The sequence below is a fragment of the Bombyx mandarina genome, chromosome 13 (genome assembly GCF_030267445.1).
Source record: "Bombyx mandarina strain Sakado chromosome 13, ASM3026744v2".
NCBI classification, from domain to species: domain Eukaryota; kingdom Metazoa; phylum Arthropoda; class Insecta; order Lepidoptera; family Bombycidae; genus Bombyx; species Bombyx mandarina.
Window position 1 is genome coordinate 6,752,484 of NC_143220.1, and position 19,334 is coordinate 6,771,817.

The 19,334-nt window shown below is 38.2% G+C and overlaps 1 protein-coding gene across 2 annotated transcripts in view; it reads right to left on the bottom strand.

The window, feature by feature from the left end:
• Positions 1-19,334, bottom strand: part of Ten-m (teneurin transmembrane protein Ten-m) — a 774,430-nt gene that overhangs the window by 552,812 nt on the left and 202,284 nt on the right. The window contains exon 2 of one of the 2 annotated variants that reach the window (XM_089732317.1): positions 6,408-6,486. The exons of the other annotated variant lie outside the window; for it this stretch is intronic. Within the exon in view, the coding sequence (XP_089588443.1) occupies positions 6,408-6,423 (16 nt within the window). The 5' untranslated portion in view covers positions 6,424-6,486. The remainder of the gene's footprint in view (positions 1-6,407; positions 6,487-19,334) is intronic. 2 annotated transcript variants of the gene reach the window in all.

Consider the following 19,334-nt stretch of genomic DNA (forward strand, 5'->3'; position numbering starts at 1 on the left):
TAGTGGGGATGCTACGAAGAGTCGCACAAAGAGTAGACCGAGAACGTCTAATGTGTTCTATCTCATTCTCTCGCCGGCCGAATCCTATAGATTTATGTGTTTGTGTCTCTATGGACTTATTTTCTCGTTTCATCGAGTTTGAAATCACAACGATTCTAAAGAAGTTTCACTTCAAACTCTCACTAAATCATGAAAGTGAACTCGCCAGTGCAAACGCTCCTCTGCACCGCGTCGCGTCACTCAGTGGCACTCAATAATGCATGTGCGCGCTGCCGATCTGCTTTCATGATACATGACAAAAATGCAGCTCTATCCTTGATACGGTTCATCCATCAAGCGCTGATGAAACACTACATTTATGAAATGTAACAAGATTAGAGACGCGTGGAAAGCTGCGATTAAGTTTGAATTTGAGAGTTTGAAAATGTTGTACTAATGTCTTTTTTTGGCGGCAATGAATGATTTTAATAATTTATGGATGCGCTTAGAGTGTTTCAATAAATACAATAAAAAACTTAGAGCGAGAAACATGTTGAAGTGATTACGGTCTACCTTTAGGTTATGGGTGTGATTAATATGACTAAGTGAATACCGACAACTTAAAACATTACTTTTATGACCTTATCGTGGGTTACAAAATCTGTGTTATTACGCCAATGAACTCAGATAGCCATTGAACAAATAGATGTATCGTTGATCATAAAACTTTAGGCCAAGCGACATAATTTCGAAGTCGTCCTGGCCTAAAGTACTTTTTATACTAGTTTTGCGACTGTGCCGGTGTTCTAATTCCGCAGACACGTACCAATTTTAGTAAATATGCTCTTGTCACAACTTACTTTTACTCGTAGTGTGGAGGAGTAATAAAAGTGAAACCCGAGGAAAAGGTAGACCTAAGAAAAAATTGATGGATTACGTTTAAGACCATATGTAAGAGGGGAGTGAGCGACGAAATGGTATATGATAGAGGAGTATGGAAGGAGAAGAAAGCATGATGCACCAACCTCAGGTGACTGAGAGAAGGGCAGGAGAATGATGAATAAAAATGAAACCTAAAAAAATATTCCTAATTACTGTAGTGTAATGGGATAGCGTCTTAAAAAGCGGCGCGAGTAAGTACCACACACTTTTCATTAATAATTCGTTCCCGTGTGAACAGTGCGATAGCCGTTATACAATTTTTTTTAATGCATAGTGTGGAAGAGCTCACAGCCCACTTGGTGTTAAGTGGTTACCGGAGCCCATAGACGTCTACAACGTAAATGCCGCCATCCATTTTGAGATATGAGTTCTAAGGTCTCAGTATAATTACAACGGCTGCCCTACCCTTTAAACCAAAACGCATTATTACTTCACGGCAGAAATAGGCAGGACGGTGGTACCTACCCGTGCGGATTCACAAGAGGTCTTACCACCAGTAAATTGCAATAAAAATTCTCAAACTCCATTTATTAACTTATTAACAAACTCGTATACTGTGCACGTTTATCTAGATCCACGTAGCCCGCCTCCCTCGGTTCGAGCCAGACCACTTCACTCGCGTCTAGCGCTCACGAGAGGCTGCGAAACCATGGAGAGACGGTTCAAGGTTGTCTGTAACGGAGATTAATTACTCCGAACGTTATTTACCGGTATTCGAAATTCAAATAATAGATAATTATCGTTTAACCTTGTCAAGGAAGCCTTGGTAATGCGATTTATTCGTAATACAGGTTGTGATATGGATGCGGCCATAGCAATGCTCACAATGAGATATGAATATTATTAGGCAGATGAACATATTTTTAGCATTTACAGCCTTCAGACTAAAGATTAAAGCTTAAATTGCAGTGGCTCTTCCACTGAAACGTACCGTACGGTTACGTCGCAAAACAAATAGGCCATGCGTCCCGTACTAATCCTGGCTCGCAAAATCCATCCATAATATTAATATTTATCTACTGTCCTTCTAAGTGAGAGCTCTATCTCATAATTCCATAACAGGAATATGGTCTACCTTGAAACAGGAGCGTATCAATAATATTGTAGTACGCTATTTCACGCCTGACTACTTTTCGTCAGACATACATACATAATAATATGTATACCTATAATGGTTAAATCAGCATGTTGTTATATGGTATGTAATACATATTATCCAGTAAACTAGGATATATAAATAAAAGAAAAGTTTTTTGTGCTATGCATTCTTAAAACATTTTGACAAACAACCAACAATATTGTGCTACGCGTTCTTAAAATATTTCGACAAACAACCAACAACAACCAAACAACCAACAAACAAACAAACAACAAACAAACATTATTTTTGGCGTTCTTAAAACATTCAAGGTGGGTGGCGCATTTACGTTGTGGATGTCTATGGGCTCCAGTAACCACTTAACACCAGGTGGGCTGAGAGCTCGTCCAACCATCTAAGCAATAAAAAAAAATTGATCAAAATTGATCCAGCTGTTGTTGGTACTTCAAGGAAGGCTTCTTACCTCTTATCTTAGTACCATTATCGAACGATATATGCCGAGAATTCTGGGAAACTGCCCGTTATTTCAAGGAGTTCCACTTTTGCAGAATCATCCGGCTTCATATTAAGATTTTCTGTGTTAAGGAGACCAGAGACTAATATGCATACTTATACATTTTTAAATATAGATATATGTAGTTAATAAATACCCAGACAACACACTTGCTTATCATGAATCATGAATATTTCTCCGATGTTGGAATCAAACCCGCAACCCTCAGCGGAACAAGCAGGGCCGCTAACTACTGCTCAACAGAGTTACTATTAGACATGTACTTCGATATAACAACCCTTTTTTTTTTTTTTTTATTGCTTAGTTGGGTGGACGATCACGACCCACCTGGTGTTAGGTGGTCACCGTAGCCCATCTAGCCAACATCTATAACGTAAATACCGCCACCCACCTTGAGATATAAGTTCTAAGGTCTCAGTATAGTTACAACGGCTGCCCCACCCTTCAAACCGAAGCGCATTACTGCTTCAGAAATAGGCAGGGTAGTGGTACCTACCCGTGCAGACTAACAAGAGGTCCTACCACGAGTAATAAACCCAATGCAAATTAGTAAATTTTTGCAGTAATTATTCAAACACTCATCAAAAACAAATTAACAATTAGCACATCACTAATCGTAGTGCTCCAACAACGACTCAATCAATCTCACAATCCGACGACATATTACCAACCATTTCCAACTAATTAATCCTGGCACCACGAATCAATCGGAGATTAGGTATTTAATCAAGAGAAATTCCCCATTGTAACAAAAGGGTCTGCCCTCAGCCAGGGGGTTGTTTAGGACGTGATAGCTGCACGTGGAACCCTCACCTGGACTCACCCCTTTAGACATCCAGCTTGCAATGTGTTGTTAAGCCGGTTGTATAATACAAGCTATGCTCTTTCACCCGTTGAATAGATTTCAGTCCCAACATGAAACCCTAACTAATAACATACAGTTCCACATTAAATGGTATCATCTTAGGATACAAGAGCGCGTCCAGACTATCCAGACCCTAAGCCTCAAAATACGTATTTAACAAAAACAATGACGATGACTGCATATCGAAACCGAGCAATACTCCGAGACAATAATCAAAGTGGATAATAAATAAATATTACTATTGATTTTATCATATTTATATAATTATTATCGTATGGTTGTTTTTTTTTTCTCTCACATAAACATACAAAAGAACTAAAAAGTTAAGCCATAGTGTTCCATAAATATTGAAAACTAGCCGTACTCGCCCGCTTCGTTGCGCATTTAAAATTAACATTATTATTTATTGTTATTATTATTAGGGAGTCCAACACTCATATAAACATTAGCCTATCCATTGAGTACATGTATTTTCTATATGGATACCAAGTTTCAAGTCAATCGGATGCATGGTTCAGTAGTTATAACGGAACATCCGTAAAAACCACTATAGATTTATGTATTAGTATAGATTATACAAATAGCATAAATACCAATACTAGATGACGTATTAAAATGATAAATACGCTTGTGCCAAGAAAGTAGGGAACGAATGAAAACTTTCTCTATCGACGTGAAAAAAATTACATGTCCAATGAAATAGTTAAATGATTTATGAACCCAAAGCTATAATTTTAAAGCATATCATCGAGTATCCCCATACTTAACTCACCCTCTAATTGCTACAATATATAGCCCCTGAATTGTGTGAAATCAGCCAAAACGGCTGGCAGAGTGTCTGCCTGGCCGGTAGACCGTGACACGAGCAGTTAACTATAACCACCACGCGTTTGTACGATATGGGCGGGTGCATGCGAACGAAACGATAGTGAGACGACGGCAGGATATTGTAAACTTGCACGAGTTGCTACCACTACCCTACCTATTTTTACGGCAAAATATTATTTACTAGCTTTTGCCCGCGACTTCGTCCACGTGGAATAGTTAGTTTGGCATAACGCTAAATTTTACCCGCCTCTTCATTTACGTAGAATATCATCTCTATAAAAACACCTTCACAAATGATGCTTTATTTTAGAACAAATTTGGTTAGCATAAAAAACGTTATAGTGAGTCAACCTTAACATATAGACATATACTGTCGCAGACTTTTTTTTAGATCTTTTAAAAGGGAACAATTCTTTCGTACATTATTTTAGCGAAACTTTATCTGTTTCCGCAGCGCACGCAGTGGAGCTCTCAAAAGGGAAAAAATCCCAATTTTGAAACATTCTTTATTGGTGCTCCGCTTGCGTCTTAGCGTGATGTTATATAGCCTATAGCCCTCCTCAATAAATGCGCTATCTAACACTGAAAGAATTCTTCAAATCAGATCAGTAGTTCCTGAGATTAGCGCGTTTAAACAAACAAACTCATCAGCTTTATAATATTATAATATAAATTACCGTTGTGGGTAGATGAGCACGGTCCACATTATTATTATTTTGCTTAGATGGGTGGACAAGCTCACAGTCCACCTGGTGTTAAGTGGTTACTGGAGCCCATAGACGTCTACAACGTAAGTGCGTCATCCACCTTGAGATATAAGTTCGGTATGGTTGCAACGGCTGCCCCGCCCTTCAAACCGAAACGCATTACTGCTTCACGGCTGAAATAGGCAGCGTAGTGGTACCTACCCACGCGGACTCTCAAAAGATCTTACCACCAGTACAAACATGATACACATGATGGTAGAAGGCGTGCCATTCTTGAGGACTCCTTTCAAATCTTGAGTCCCATAGCATAAATTGTTTAAAATTATATGAGAGTGTATTTGAACACCAATCTATGTATTACTAATGTGAAGCAGTAGTTGCATGCATGCGTTATGAAGACTATGGTAGCTGTTGTCCAAAGCAACTGTCTCCTCTGCCCTTTGCTACGGGGTGATAACCTGATAATAACTCAACGTCTGTTGAGTGGGTATGATAAATGCTCACGCCAAGACATATGTACTATTAATACGCTTTTATTAGCTACAGACGTATGTACCTATATGTAACGGAATCTTTGAACATGATTTTGGCCCCCTTCAAAACGTCGGATTAACTCGAAATTTGGTATACTTATTAAGAACCGATGACAATTTAAAATTAAAAGAAAAATGTAAAAAAAATTTGAAAAAATTGAAATTCAACTAAAAAATTGAAAATAAATTTTAATAAATTTAAATTAAAAATAGTGTAAGAAAAAATGATTTTATTGTAAAAAAAGCGTGGGTGCATGGTATCAGTAGCTATAAATATTTTTTGAACAGATATGAATAGAAGGGTTATTTTGATATAATAATATCCTGAAAAGCACCCCGCGCTTTTTTACAATAAAATCATTTTTTCTTACACTATTTTTAATTCAAATTCATTATAAATTTATTTTCTATTTTTTAGTTGGATTTTCTATAAAAGCGTATTTTCTTAGTTTTTTTACACTATTCTTTATTTTTATAAGACGTACTCTATATTTATAAGACATATTTAAGATGTCAATAAATGTTTTCAGTGGCATTAACACTTGTCTATTAAATGACAATAGACCCTAATCGGACCAGGGTCTCTGCTTAATAAATCATTAGGCTATCTAACTCATTGGGCACGCATATCATGTCCCGTGATCAATGATAGATAAAATTTTCTCGTCTGTATCACTTCTTAATTTGGGGTTTTATTGCCTACCGTTTTGAGGAAAGAAAAGTCGGAATGTAAATACCGATCATTTGACTCTTCTTCGAGCTACTGGAAAATCATGGTTTCATAGCCTGTGAGGTCGCCGCTGTGGGTTCCAATTATAGTAGTCAATATGCTGGGTGCAAACACCATGTAACTATGGATATAAAAAGGAGCGCCTCGTTTTATTTTTCTATCCTGTCCACTTAAGAGCATTCATTGTATCTTTATAAATAAGGTTCTTACCTTGTCTATAGTGCATATCTGATGTAAGTACAGTACAGCATAATCCCTTCGTATTCAATAGCTTTGTACTCCAACTAACCTGAAAAGAACATGACCGAAGTTATTTTTAATCATAAACACAATCAGCTTGGCATTACAAAACTATGATCATATACCATATATAATTATAATTCAAAATTATTAATTGCGTCATAAGATTATTTTTACTTCACTATGAAGTTATTGAAGCTCTCGTCCATTACAACATGATAGTGGTCTTGAGGTATTATTGCCTTCGGTTTTGGCGAATCGTAAGAATGATTATAATTGCTTTAACGGCTTCAAGCGGCCGTCTGGTGTAGTGGTAAGTGGCATGGTCACTACACAAGGGGGTCGCGGGTTCGAATCCCGCTAAGGGAAGATATTTGTATGATAAATATAAATGTCTTTCCAGGGTTATGGGTGTATATTAAATATATGTATGTGTATAATAAAAATATTATATTTATTTCCGTTATTTGGTACTTGTAACACAAGTTCTTTACGAACTTAGCACGGGACCAGTTAAGGTGGCGTGATTGTTAGTAAATATAAATATAAATATATTTAACCGTATTAGTATAACTAGATGATGACCGAGCTTTGCTCGTTTTTTTTTTTTGATAACGCCATCTTGTTGTGTCTTTAAAGCGGTTAGTTGCCCTCAATTAAGAAAAATAGTATTATTATTCGCCAATAGATGTCGGGAAGAGTTGATTATTGAAAACACGAATAAAACAATATTTTCTGAAAATAAATCGTAGCTAGATAGATTTATCGCCCCTGAAATCCCCGGTATACTAAATTTTATGAAAATCGTTGGAGCCGTTTCCGAGATTCAGACTATATATATATTATACAAGAATTGCTCATTTAAAGGTATAAGATAAATTGTGAGATTTCAGTTTCCATTGTATTTATTGTCTAACAACAAATTCGGAATCACAATTCAGCATGACCCAGAAAGACGTGCCTCACAGAATAAACAGGTGTTCCACAGTCAAGTGGAACTCATAAATATAGGCAAAACACAAAGTTATCGATGCCGCTAAGCTGCCTTTATTGACTAGTTTCGCGTCATTGAACAAACGGCTTAACCGCTGTTCTAGGCAAACAACTTCAAACCTTAATAACGATAGTTAAAGTTTACATTAGATTCTAGGGAACGTTCTGGTTGTATCGATAAACTGAAACTTGGGCGAATTAGGCTTAAGATACAACGGTACTGTTTTTCTTTAAATATTATTCAAAGCTTCTTGAATTACTTTACTAAGTTTATTTTACAATTGTATCAGTCACATCTGCTATATTTCAATTTAGATTAAATGATTCATACTTTTTGAAGAAATTTAAAGTAATGAACATGACAAAAAAATTTTTACAGTAACAGTTTCTTCTCGATTGAAATTCCGTGACTTTGATTTTGAATATTCTCGTTTAGGCATGATTTCATAAAATATCATTCTACTTCATCTATTAAAATCGCATACGCAATGTGATTCAAGAATATTTAAATAGTTTGAATTGAAAAAAATCTATTCAGAAGCTGTAATACACAGAATATGAATATTTATTTATTTTTATTTCGATTCCATGCAATTTGTTAAAATTTAATTTGTGAAATTTTATAGAATGTGTATAGGAGATGATAAAGCAGTTATGTATAATATTCTCCTCTGTTTGTCGACCAATTTTGATTTTTATTTTAGTAGCTATCAGCGTATTTTAATATTAACACAATATAAAAAAAAGCAAAATAGCGCAGTAATATATAAAGTTAATCTAAACTTTGATGTGCCAGTAATTTTGGTCGATATTCAATTATTGGACATTGCTTAGAGCGTGGACTGTATTATTGTGCTAGCTTCAATAAAAACTAGATTCAGAGCGAAATCTTTTTATTTCTTTATGTACAACACGTGTACGTACGACCAGAATTTTTGTGCACCTGCAACGAACTGTGTTGCCATACTTTTTTATTTTATTTTTTTTCTTAGATGGGTGCACGAGCTCACAGCCCACTTAGTGTTAAGTGGTTGTTACTGAAGCCCATATACATCTACGACGTAAATGCGCCACCCACCTTGAGACATAAGTTCTAAGGTCTCAAGTATAGTTATATTAGTGTGACATTTAAAAACAATGATATAATATTTTATGTTTAGAATTGCCCTAAACAGATATGCACTAGTTCGCATACGATAGGCAAGATTACAAAACGCTCTCGTTGTGCCACCGCTCTTTAATTTGGTTTTGCAATAATGACGCCACGACAGCCACGGTGTGTACGAAACTCGTATCGTACAGTTTGTCGATATATCGATATCGATGCTGCATGCAAACGGCCCTTAACCGCGCCGTTGGCTTGATTTGTTTGGACTAGGGATGGGAATTATCGAATTTAGTGGTCAATAAGATGATTGTATTGTTGGGTTTTAATATTTTATCTTGTTTTGGGCATTCGGATAATGCGGGTTGATGCATGACTTTTACTTGTGATCCCCCACTCAATTTGTATTAAAAATAATTTCTCTCGATAATCTTCTTTGTATTATATTACTTAAGATATGTTGATAAACTCGAGGTGCACTAGTTTTTAAGTGGTCACCGGCGCTCAACATAAATGCTATTGCCTATCTTGGGACATGAAATTATTGCTAAAATAGCTGTCCTATCTTTAAAAATAAACACATGTATTCTTTGAAACAGAAACATGCTGAATGGTGGTACTTACTTTGTTTTGCTTATATGCACAAGCTCCGACCCACACGGTGTTAAGTGGTGATCGGAGCCCATACACATCAGCAACGTAATTGACAATCACTTTGAGAGATGAGTTCGAAGTTTCAGTTTTAAGTACAACGGCTGTCCCACCCTTCAACCAAATTATTGCTTCATGGCAGAAATAGGCGAGGTTGTGGTATATACCTTCTAGAAATACAACTAGTGCAGATTTCCGAGGTAAGCACTGCAATATTATTTTACACAGCAAATGGCTATCTTTTAAGCACTACCTATTAAAATATAGACTTAGAAGTGATGAGATTACATTTTAAAACTAACTATTATCTAATCACGGTACACATCCCTTTTAAATTCAAGACGGTACTTTTTGTCTTCGACCGAAAAAAAAACAAAAAAAAACTCGCAAATTAATTATTCACAAACGATTCTCTCTACTAAATAACGAGCCATTAATAGGTTCACATCTTTTACAAAAGTTTCCGGACGACAGACAAGAGATCTACCAATAAACTGTTAAGTTCCAATTCTGAGGGGCCGACGATCTAATTTAACTTGTCCTCAGCGAAGCGGACTCGGCAAAAATTCATTATTAATACAACCAAGTTGGTGAGTCTGGGTCTTATTACAAGCGGGGAGCGGGTAATTCAACCTTTATGATTTTTTTAAGCTATTGCATAGCTTTTATCGTGGGCTTTGAGCACGACTACCGAATCAAGACATTCCGTAACGAAAATAAAACCTAACACCCCCACTCCGCCTACCATGTAGCTTGGGTTCAACACATTCTCACGTTGCGCTTGTGTAGTGTTTGTGAATAAGCGCGCGGCGTGACGTCGCATTGCATGCGCATCATGAAAAGTCTGCCCATATCTCTCTCGCGCGGTCTAGCTTATGAGTGTGAAGGGGACAGTCAATGTTTTGCTTTTTTTAATGTTTATAAATATAGCGTGGTCTTATTTTATTATTGTTTAATTATAATTGCATAAGTTGATAAAAAATGCTATGATAAAAAATGCTTTACCGCGGCAGCGCCCGAGTGCCCACGTGTTTTTTTTTAAATTAGCATTCGTTAAACAGACTCCAAAATGCAAACAGATAGAAACGGTTTGAAGTTACCCTGAACCTGAGTACCATATATTTTTATTTATTACTTAGATGGGTGGACGAGCTTTCCGCTCAGCTGGCCTTAAGTGATGAATGGAGCCCATACATATCAATAGTGTAAATGGTAACTTGAGTTCTAAGTCCCAGCTTAATGGTACAACGACTGCCCCGCCCTTCAAACACTGCATTGCAGGCTCATAAGACATCTTACTACCAATAAATCTGGATAAATCTCCACACATAACATACAAAAATACTTAAGATATTATTTAAGATACGGTTGATGGTTTTCAACTTAAATCTTGAAAACGTTGAGTCCTAAGAGAATTGGAAAATCTTTACGTTATATTTTAAACTGGGGTCCACCATTGTATTGCATTCAGAGCAGACGGAATCAAGCCGGTTGGCACTAACAATTTTCTTCTTAACATTTATTCCGCTACAAATATGGGCTTGATTTACAGCTCTTCTTGGAATTATTTTTTAAAACTAGGTATTACTCGTTAAGGCGAATTAATTTCGCTAATAGAAATTGTTGTGAGGCATAATGAACTACAGCGGTAGTAGCTCTACCTCATCGTGAAAGTTTTTTTTTACGGGCTGGGGACCGAGCTTCATATGAGGTGTTCGCGCCTGAGGGGGAGGGGGCGCGGCTTATGTGGGGTCATGAATGCTCTCAACCCAAACAAACTGTATTCGAGGAATATTTACCATTATTACAATATAATTAAAACCACTATTGAAACTACATAAGAGGACTCAATTTTTAAAGAAAGAGTGACTGAGTTGTCGGTCGAAGGAAATGCTAGGAAATTATAAACTTAATCCAACTCTTGATTATTGGGTTTGAATACATGTTCAACTTGGGGGACTACTGAGAAAGCATTGACTAAAGAATCCATCGATCGCCCTTAACGAGACCGCGTCCCTAGCAATGTAAGCAAGTTGAACATCGAGCGGCGTCCCCGTAATCCGATTATACAATACTGACTGCGACATTACAATATACCGAGTGAGGTACTGCTCGGACGCGGCTTGTTGATTATTGTCTCTCTTTAATTTTATATAAATGTGGTGATGAATGAATGAATGAATGAATGAATGAATGAAATCATAAGGGCAAACCTAAATTACTTTATTTCAAACTAGTGTTCCCCCAGTAGTCGGAATTCGACGACAATTAGTTGAAATCATAAGTTTGAACATTATAATTGACTCTATTGTCAAAGACTAAATACTATAATAAATAATTCTTTAATCACTCTACCCTCGAAGTTGTTGACGAGTATATTTACCCAGACACACTGTCCAGCTAAGTAAGACCAACTTCGAAAAAGAGATCAATCGTCGTATCAAGCTCGGATGGGCAGCGTTCGGAAAGCCACGTAAAATCTTCTTATCACAAATACCACAGTGTTTCAAGACGAAAGTCTTTGAGCAGTGTGTGTGGCCAGTGATGACATACGGCACTGAGACGTGGTCGCTCACAATGGGCCGTATGAGAAGGCTCAAGGTCACCATAGAACAATGGAAAGGTCTGTGCTCGGAGTTTCCCTGAGAGATCAAATCAGAAATGAGGAGATTCAAAGAACACCATGATAAACTACATAGCCCAAATAATTACAACATTGAAGTGGCAGTGGGCAGCAGGGCACATTGCTTGTAGAACGGGTGGCCGTTGGGGCCAGAAAGTTCTTAAGTGGCGACCGCGTACCGGAAGACGTAGCGTGGGTAGTCCTCCAACAAGATGGATCGACGATCTATTGAGGTTCGCGGGGATCCGCTGGATGTAGGCAGCGCAGGACCGGTCTTTGTGGCGAAGCCTGGGGGAGGCCTATGTCCAGCAGTGGACGTCTGTGGGCTGATAAGAAAACGATCAAACTGCTCCATATAAGAAACCAACTATGCCCTCCAACATGTAAATTGTAACATAAACATGCCACGGAGTCGTCTACTCTCGTCGATGACGTCACACTACCTCAAAACAACCGACGGCTTTCGAAATAGATATTAATTAGAAAAATCACGAATAACAAAGTAAACTGAAAATAACAAACGTACAAATCCCGGCTGTACCGATTTCGGCGAAACGGTTCACCCGATCCATCATTCGAATCACCCCGCAGAGACCGGACCCGCCATCTTTCCATTTAATTATTTTAAGGCTTACTGCGCTAGTTAAATTCGATTTGGACTTTCACTAATCGAAATTGTCAAAACTATTTTGAACGAAACTTCAGAGATATCTCGATTTTTATTGGGAATTGGTTACGTATAACACGTTCTTACATCGCTGAGGTTCATGGATGATGATAACCACTCACCATCAGATGGGCCGTATGTCGTCTGCCCACAAGAGCAATAAAAAAAAATTGTTGTTCCCAATTCACTACAGCACCCACTAGCAAAAGATTTCATTTTACTTCGAACAACTCTGGTTACCTACTATTCAGAAATCATTATTGCCCTAAATTTCCAATCTATCTCCAAAATTATCTCATCACTACCATGCTATGACTGAGTAGCTGAGTAAGTAACCAATTTGAAAAAGGTCTTTGAATGGTTTTTTTATTTTTTTTTATTACTTATAATAATGGACGAGCTCACAGTTCACCTGGTGTTAAGTGGTTACTAGAGCTCGTAGATATCTACAACGCAAATGCGCCACCCACCTTGAGATATAAGTTCTAAGGCCTCAAGTATAGTTACAACGGCTGCCCCACCCTTCAAACCGAAACGCATTACTGCTTCACGGCAGAAATGGGTAGGGTGGTGGTACCTACCCTTGCGGACCCACACGACGTCCTACCAGCAGTAATTACACAAATTATAATTTTGCGGGTTTGATTTTTATTACACGATAATATTCCTTCACCGTGGAGGTCTAAGTACGTATTTCATTAGAAAAATTGGTACCCGCCTGCGGGATTCGAACACCAGTGCATCGCTAGATACAAATGCATCGGACCTCTTCTCCTCTGTATCACGCCAAAACAGTCTCATCTTTTGATACGAGTACACTTACCTCCCTATTATGTAGCCAACTTATGATAACTTATCTTGAAAGGAACAAACATATACTATCCTTTTTCCTCTCTGAAAATTCGAAGGAGTTCCATTCACGCTACTTTCAGTAGTCAAAACAATGCAATGTATAGCCTACAATTAGCCGTCTCGCCGAAGCCTTTCATAGCTAAGCCCGAGCCAGACGCCTCCCGCGACACTTTTATTTCGTCTATACATATAACTGAGCTCATAAAAGCTCTGGATGAGGCTCGAGAATCAATACTTTTACCGGTACTAGTATAGCAACACGGGAAGTTACTACAACCTTATTTATTTGTGCCGTGCCATTTGTTGCGATTTGATAGGTGACATCCAATAAGTCGTTGATATGTCGCCAATTGATATGTCGATCTCCAGGCTTAAAGTGGGTTCTGGTATTCACGTTATATCTACGGTAATCACTTGATTTTATTTAAACTTCCAGTTCTAATACTCATCATAGTCGGTTACTCTTGGCAGGGTAGTCGTGGTCATGTGGAGTCCTTGTTTATTAAAACCTTGGCCATATTAAAGCCCTCAAGCAGAATAGCTGCGAACTGAGGCTTGGCGCACGCACTCTTTGACTGAGGTTTTGTTAGGAATTTTCACTTGATCAGTTCTAACAATAACAATAAACATATAGCGTAAGTCACCGTACTTGTGAAACTAGTTTAAAAGTACGATGTGAAACTTAGCGCACTATATCAGACCTCTGTTACTTACTTACTAGTCGCATTTTTTAATACATATTCTAGTGAAATCTGATAGGGTTTAGGGTCCAAAGTAATCGCCGCATTCCAAAAAAAGGACCAAGGACTACCAATAATAGGTACAATCTCTCTTTTGTGAAAAATCTTGCGCGTCGTGCGTCGTCACATTAATAAACACAATTAAAATAGCAAACTTATTTTTAATTATTTCGGCTACAAACAATAAGTATACTTAGCATTGTAAATCGGAGCTATCTTTATTAGGGCTCCGTAACTAGAATAAAAGACAGTTCTAGTTTCACGATATCCACAGAAGTATGCTATACAATCGTTACTGAATTCTTGTCAGTCGTGTCAGACGTTTGTGGGGCTTCGAGAGAAAGTTTCCAATTCCTAATTGTAGCTTCACCAATAGTTTTTTGTAACACCAATGAAGTTTCGTTCTAATCCTGCTTATGATTGATCTTCGCTACGGGTAAACAAACGCTCGTACTTATAGTCATCCTCATGATATCAATGCTGCAGGATAGAGTGAAGGCATGTGTGCGCTGATAGCTCTACTTAATGCCAGGCAGTCCAAAAGGGCGTCGAAACATCAACAGCTCGCGAAATAGCTATCATTCACCATTACTAGCCGTTAGTGAATATTAAAAATGGAATAATTATTTGATTGTTTCCTTGTACTGTATGAAATCGCGTATTGTTTGTCCTACAAACTTTAATTTCATATAGTGGTTGTTTGCACCTTAAATATCTTTCTGCTATAGTACTGTAGCTATCATATAACACAAGATATTTTGACAGATGCCTGAATCTCGCTTACAACATTTTCTAGATTAATTTGCATATACGCAAGCTCCGAACAATAACATTCGGGCCGTCGGTCTACCGAGCAACATCAACCACTCGGTAGAATATATTCTCATTGTCGTTAAGCCTCCCAAAGTACCATAGCCCGTGTCCACAAAAACGGTGTACGAAGCCTCGGAAATAATATAATAATAATACAAACGCGAGATTGAACCTTAAATGTAGTTTTAATTAAGTCTATGACCCATAAAAACCGAATCTGTTGATAATCAGCCCATAGGAGTTAGTTTGCTAGTCATTTCAACAAACAGTGATTTCAATATTCAGTAATATTCCCACGTTGCAATCAGTTGGTGCTATAGGTAGCTTGAGGAGTACAGGTGGTAGGGCGTCTTGTAAGCGCACGCGTGGGTACCACCGACCTGCCTATATCTGTCGTGTAGCAGTAATGCGTTTGAAGGGTGGGGCAGCCATTATACTCCAAAGCTGAGAAGTGGAACTCTTATCTCAAGGTAGGTATAGCATTTACGTTATTAATTTCTATCGGTTCCGGTAACTAATTAACACTAGGTGAGTTCGTTCATCAATTAAATAAAAATCTTACGTTACGGACGTTTTTTTCCGATTAGGGTACCCATCGTCCCATAAGGAACTTCGTTCCAATCAAAAAAGGCTTCAAGCACATATCTCAAGACTAATAGTGTTAGTATTAAAATGGCAAATTGTTATGTCTGCAAAATTAAAGTCAATTGTGGTTTGGTTTTGCTTGAACTAAATAAAAGTTACCGGTTTACAATTTATCGTTCAGAAACAAAGTCAAGGAAAATCTGAAAAGAGGAAGCCTCGGGCAATCAAGGCCCAAAGACAACCGCCAGACACGCAAACACCGACCGATGACCGATGATGTTTGTTTTGGTGGTAGGACCTCTTGTGAGTCCGCGCGGGTGGGTACCACCGCCGTGCCTATTTCTCCCGTGAAGCAGTAATGCGTTTCGGTTTGCAGGGTGGGGCAGCCGTTGTAACTATACTGAGACCTTATAACTTATAGCTCAAGGTGAGTGGCAGCGTTTACGTTGTAGATGTCTATGGGCTCCGGTGACCACTTAACACCAGGTGGGTTGTGAGCTCGTCCACCCCAATATGCAAAAAAAAAGATATAATTTAGTGGAAATGGAATTTACCATTCTTATTACTATTTGAATAACCTATCCTTGTTAGTGTAAGTTTAGTCTGTAACAATTGATCGAAAATTTAATAATTTCCCTAAACCCTCAACACGTCATCACGGATCCTCTCGATCCATTATCGGTGCTTTTAGGTACTACAAGCACCGGTCATCATCCTGGTCGAACCCGTCGCTTGCGACGAAGGGCTCGATTAGTAAGTTAACCCACAGACACAGCCCACTGAGTTTCTCGCCAAATCTTCTCAGTGGGTCGCGTTTCCGATCCGGTGGTAGATTCCGCAAAACACTGCTCTTGCTGGGGCCAGTGTTAGCAATACTCCCGGCTTGAACCCCGTGAGCTCACCTACACGTCAAGGAGAAGCTGAAATAGCCTCTCAAGGCTATCAGCAGAGGTAAAAGAAACAAAAAAACTTAATAACGTAACGGTGTGAATTATGCGTTTATGTTAGCGAAGCCCGCAAAACAGTATACCGTCCGAAGTGAATAGTTATTACTGAAATAATGACTCGGCTAGACAAAGTAAAAATAGACACTTCAAACGACGCGTGTTTGTACTGATAGTCGGCACTTTATGTCGTTGGGGATAAAAGGGTAGCGTTAGGGATTTAAGATTGGGACAGCGTAGGAAATTAAGGTTTGCACTCCAATGGACTTACTTTAGATTGATCTGCGGCTTTATTTCGTGACTTTGTTATGACGTAAATAAAAACAAAAAACCTAATATGACCATAAGCACTGTTGCTGCTTACTGGTGGTAGGACCTCTTGTGAGTCCGCACGGATAGGTACCACCGTCCTGCCTATTTCTGCCGTGAAGCAGTAAGTAACGCGTTTCGGTTTGAAGGGTGGGGCAACCGTCGTGACTATACTGAGATCTTAGAGCCCATATCTCAAGGTTGGTAGCGGCATTTACGTTGTAGATGTCTAGGGGCTCCAGTAACCACGTAACACCATGTAGGCTGTGAGCTCGTCCACCCATATAAGCAATAAAAAAAAGTACTACAACGTGTATGTCACTGCTCTTGTCAAAATACCATAATTTCAGATACATTTCAAAACGCCATTGTGACTGAATGGTGTTCCTATTTAATTATGAATACCCACTTAAAAAGCAATACTTAAAAATATGCAATCTTTATTAAATTACTAACCGAACCTATAGTAATAATAAAAATGAATCAAGTTTGGATTTACAAGACTTTTAATTTTAAAGTATATCTGGATTGTTATTGCTTAAATGGGAGATAGCATTTTCTCTTGCCTTATGGGCATCGAAAACTAGTAATCGCATACAGGCTTACGGTGTCCATAACACATACGAGACAAGAACAAGTTAATACCAGAGCGGAGCAGAATTCATCCATATTATCTGGAACCACTGCGTTCGTCGATTGTGCGTTTCCAAGATCTTTTCTGCCACGTACCATCCACCGGCCGATCCGGCTTTGTAATAAACTCCCCTCCACGGTGTTTTCCGAGTGCTACGACATGTCCTTCTTCAAACGCGGCCTGTGGAGAGTACTTAATGGTAGGCAGCGTCTTGGCTCTGCCCCTGGCATTGCTGACGTCCATGAGTGACCGTAACCACTTACTATCAGATGGGCCGTATGCTCATCTGCCTAAAAAGGCAATAAAAAAAGACCTTGGGTAACAAATATCTTTAACAAAGATACGAATTCGGATCTGGATCCCATGGTACCGTACCCCATAGACGAAAAAGACGATCAGCTTATAAACACTAACTTTGACATTAATCAATTGCGTTTTAGATTTAAAATCTGCTAAGTAGAAACAAGTTTAATATAAGACGTCGACGCAGAACCACATTATGCGGGCTTGCCCAACTTTTCGTGAAAATACAACACAGTTGTGTAAGTTTAGTGCGAGGATCCGAACGGTGGTGAAACAAATGTCGTCCGCGATTCTTTCTCACGCAGCGCGCCGCGGAACAATGCTACCATCTTATGTACGAGGATCGGTTTAATCGATGAACGATAGCGGTTTCAGTGATAATTTATTATATTTGCACTGATTTCGAAATATTAGAAATTTTAGAAAAACCCCTATCGCGTTTAGTTTGTGTATTCCCACGAATATTCTAAATATTACTTAAGAACTTTGTCTCGGTAGTGGGCGATAGAGAAGATGGAGGGATAATTCCGAACAATTCCTTTGTGCTGGGCCCATGGAATATACGAACCAAGATACAGATAGAGCAGTAGTTTCTCTGCATATCTAGACATTCCAAGATCCATGGCAATGGGGCTATTGACAAATTGAACGACCCTGTTCTCTAAGTAGTCAAAGGGAAGTAGCTGGTATTTAGGAGAGGTAAACTACACGATACCCAAGCTTTCATTTATAAAGCTTAAATTTTCTCAGACATGACTTACACCTCCAAATAAAAAGCCTACTCACGCCTCAAAACGTTTATTAAATATAACAGTAACAGCGCAATTGAAAATATGGTAAAAAGCGCTTTTAAAAATTTAATCTCCCGTAAATTTATTCATACATTATTCAATTATCAGAGCATATAGCACAAATCGCAAAAAAAGGCTTTACCAATTTCAATCGCTCTAAATAGACAAATCATACAAGGATGGTTTTGTAATTACTTCATATAGCCAAATAGCGTTATTTATTTTTAATCCGACAAACGCTTAGTCTCACATCCCAGGCCCTACTAAAGTACGTTTCCAAGTAAAAGTTGCTATTTTTCCCATCTTAAAGGCTTCTAATATCAGTCCCCCGCCTCGGGCCGGTTGTCATTTGTCTGCTGCTCTGTAGGCAAACTTCGCTTCAGTGTTTGAAAGCACTACATTATATCCTTCCCTCTTTATCGTCTTCGCCTATACTGGCTAGTGATGTAAGTCTATCGATGAAGCCTTCTTGTTCTTCTTAGTGTTCATTTTAATATTATGTCAATGTCTATTAATGGAGGGCTGTAGAGTGGTCATGAAGATGATGGTGATGTTATTATTTTGAAGTTTCAGTAACAATAGTTTCTATTAGGTACACTCTAGGAGTTTTATCGCATACTATATATATATGCCACTATGAACGTGCACGGATCTAGAACCAGTAAAATTAAATAACCGCTCTCGATTATATTTTATATAATTATTGGATTGCCTAAATCCATAATTACAGCTTTCCTGTTTAATGTCTGGAAAGTTTCGATAAACATCTAAACTTAGAAATAGTTAGAAATCGAAATCCAATTTGATTTAACTTATAGTTGATCCAATTTCTAGATTTCATTAATTGTGAAACCTTGAAACTCAAGTCGTACATTTATTTAAAAGCA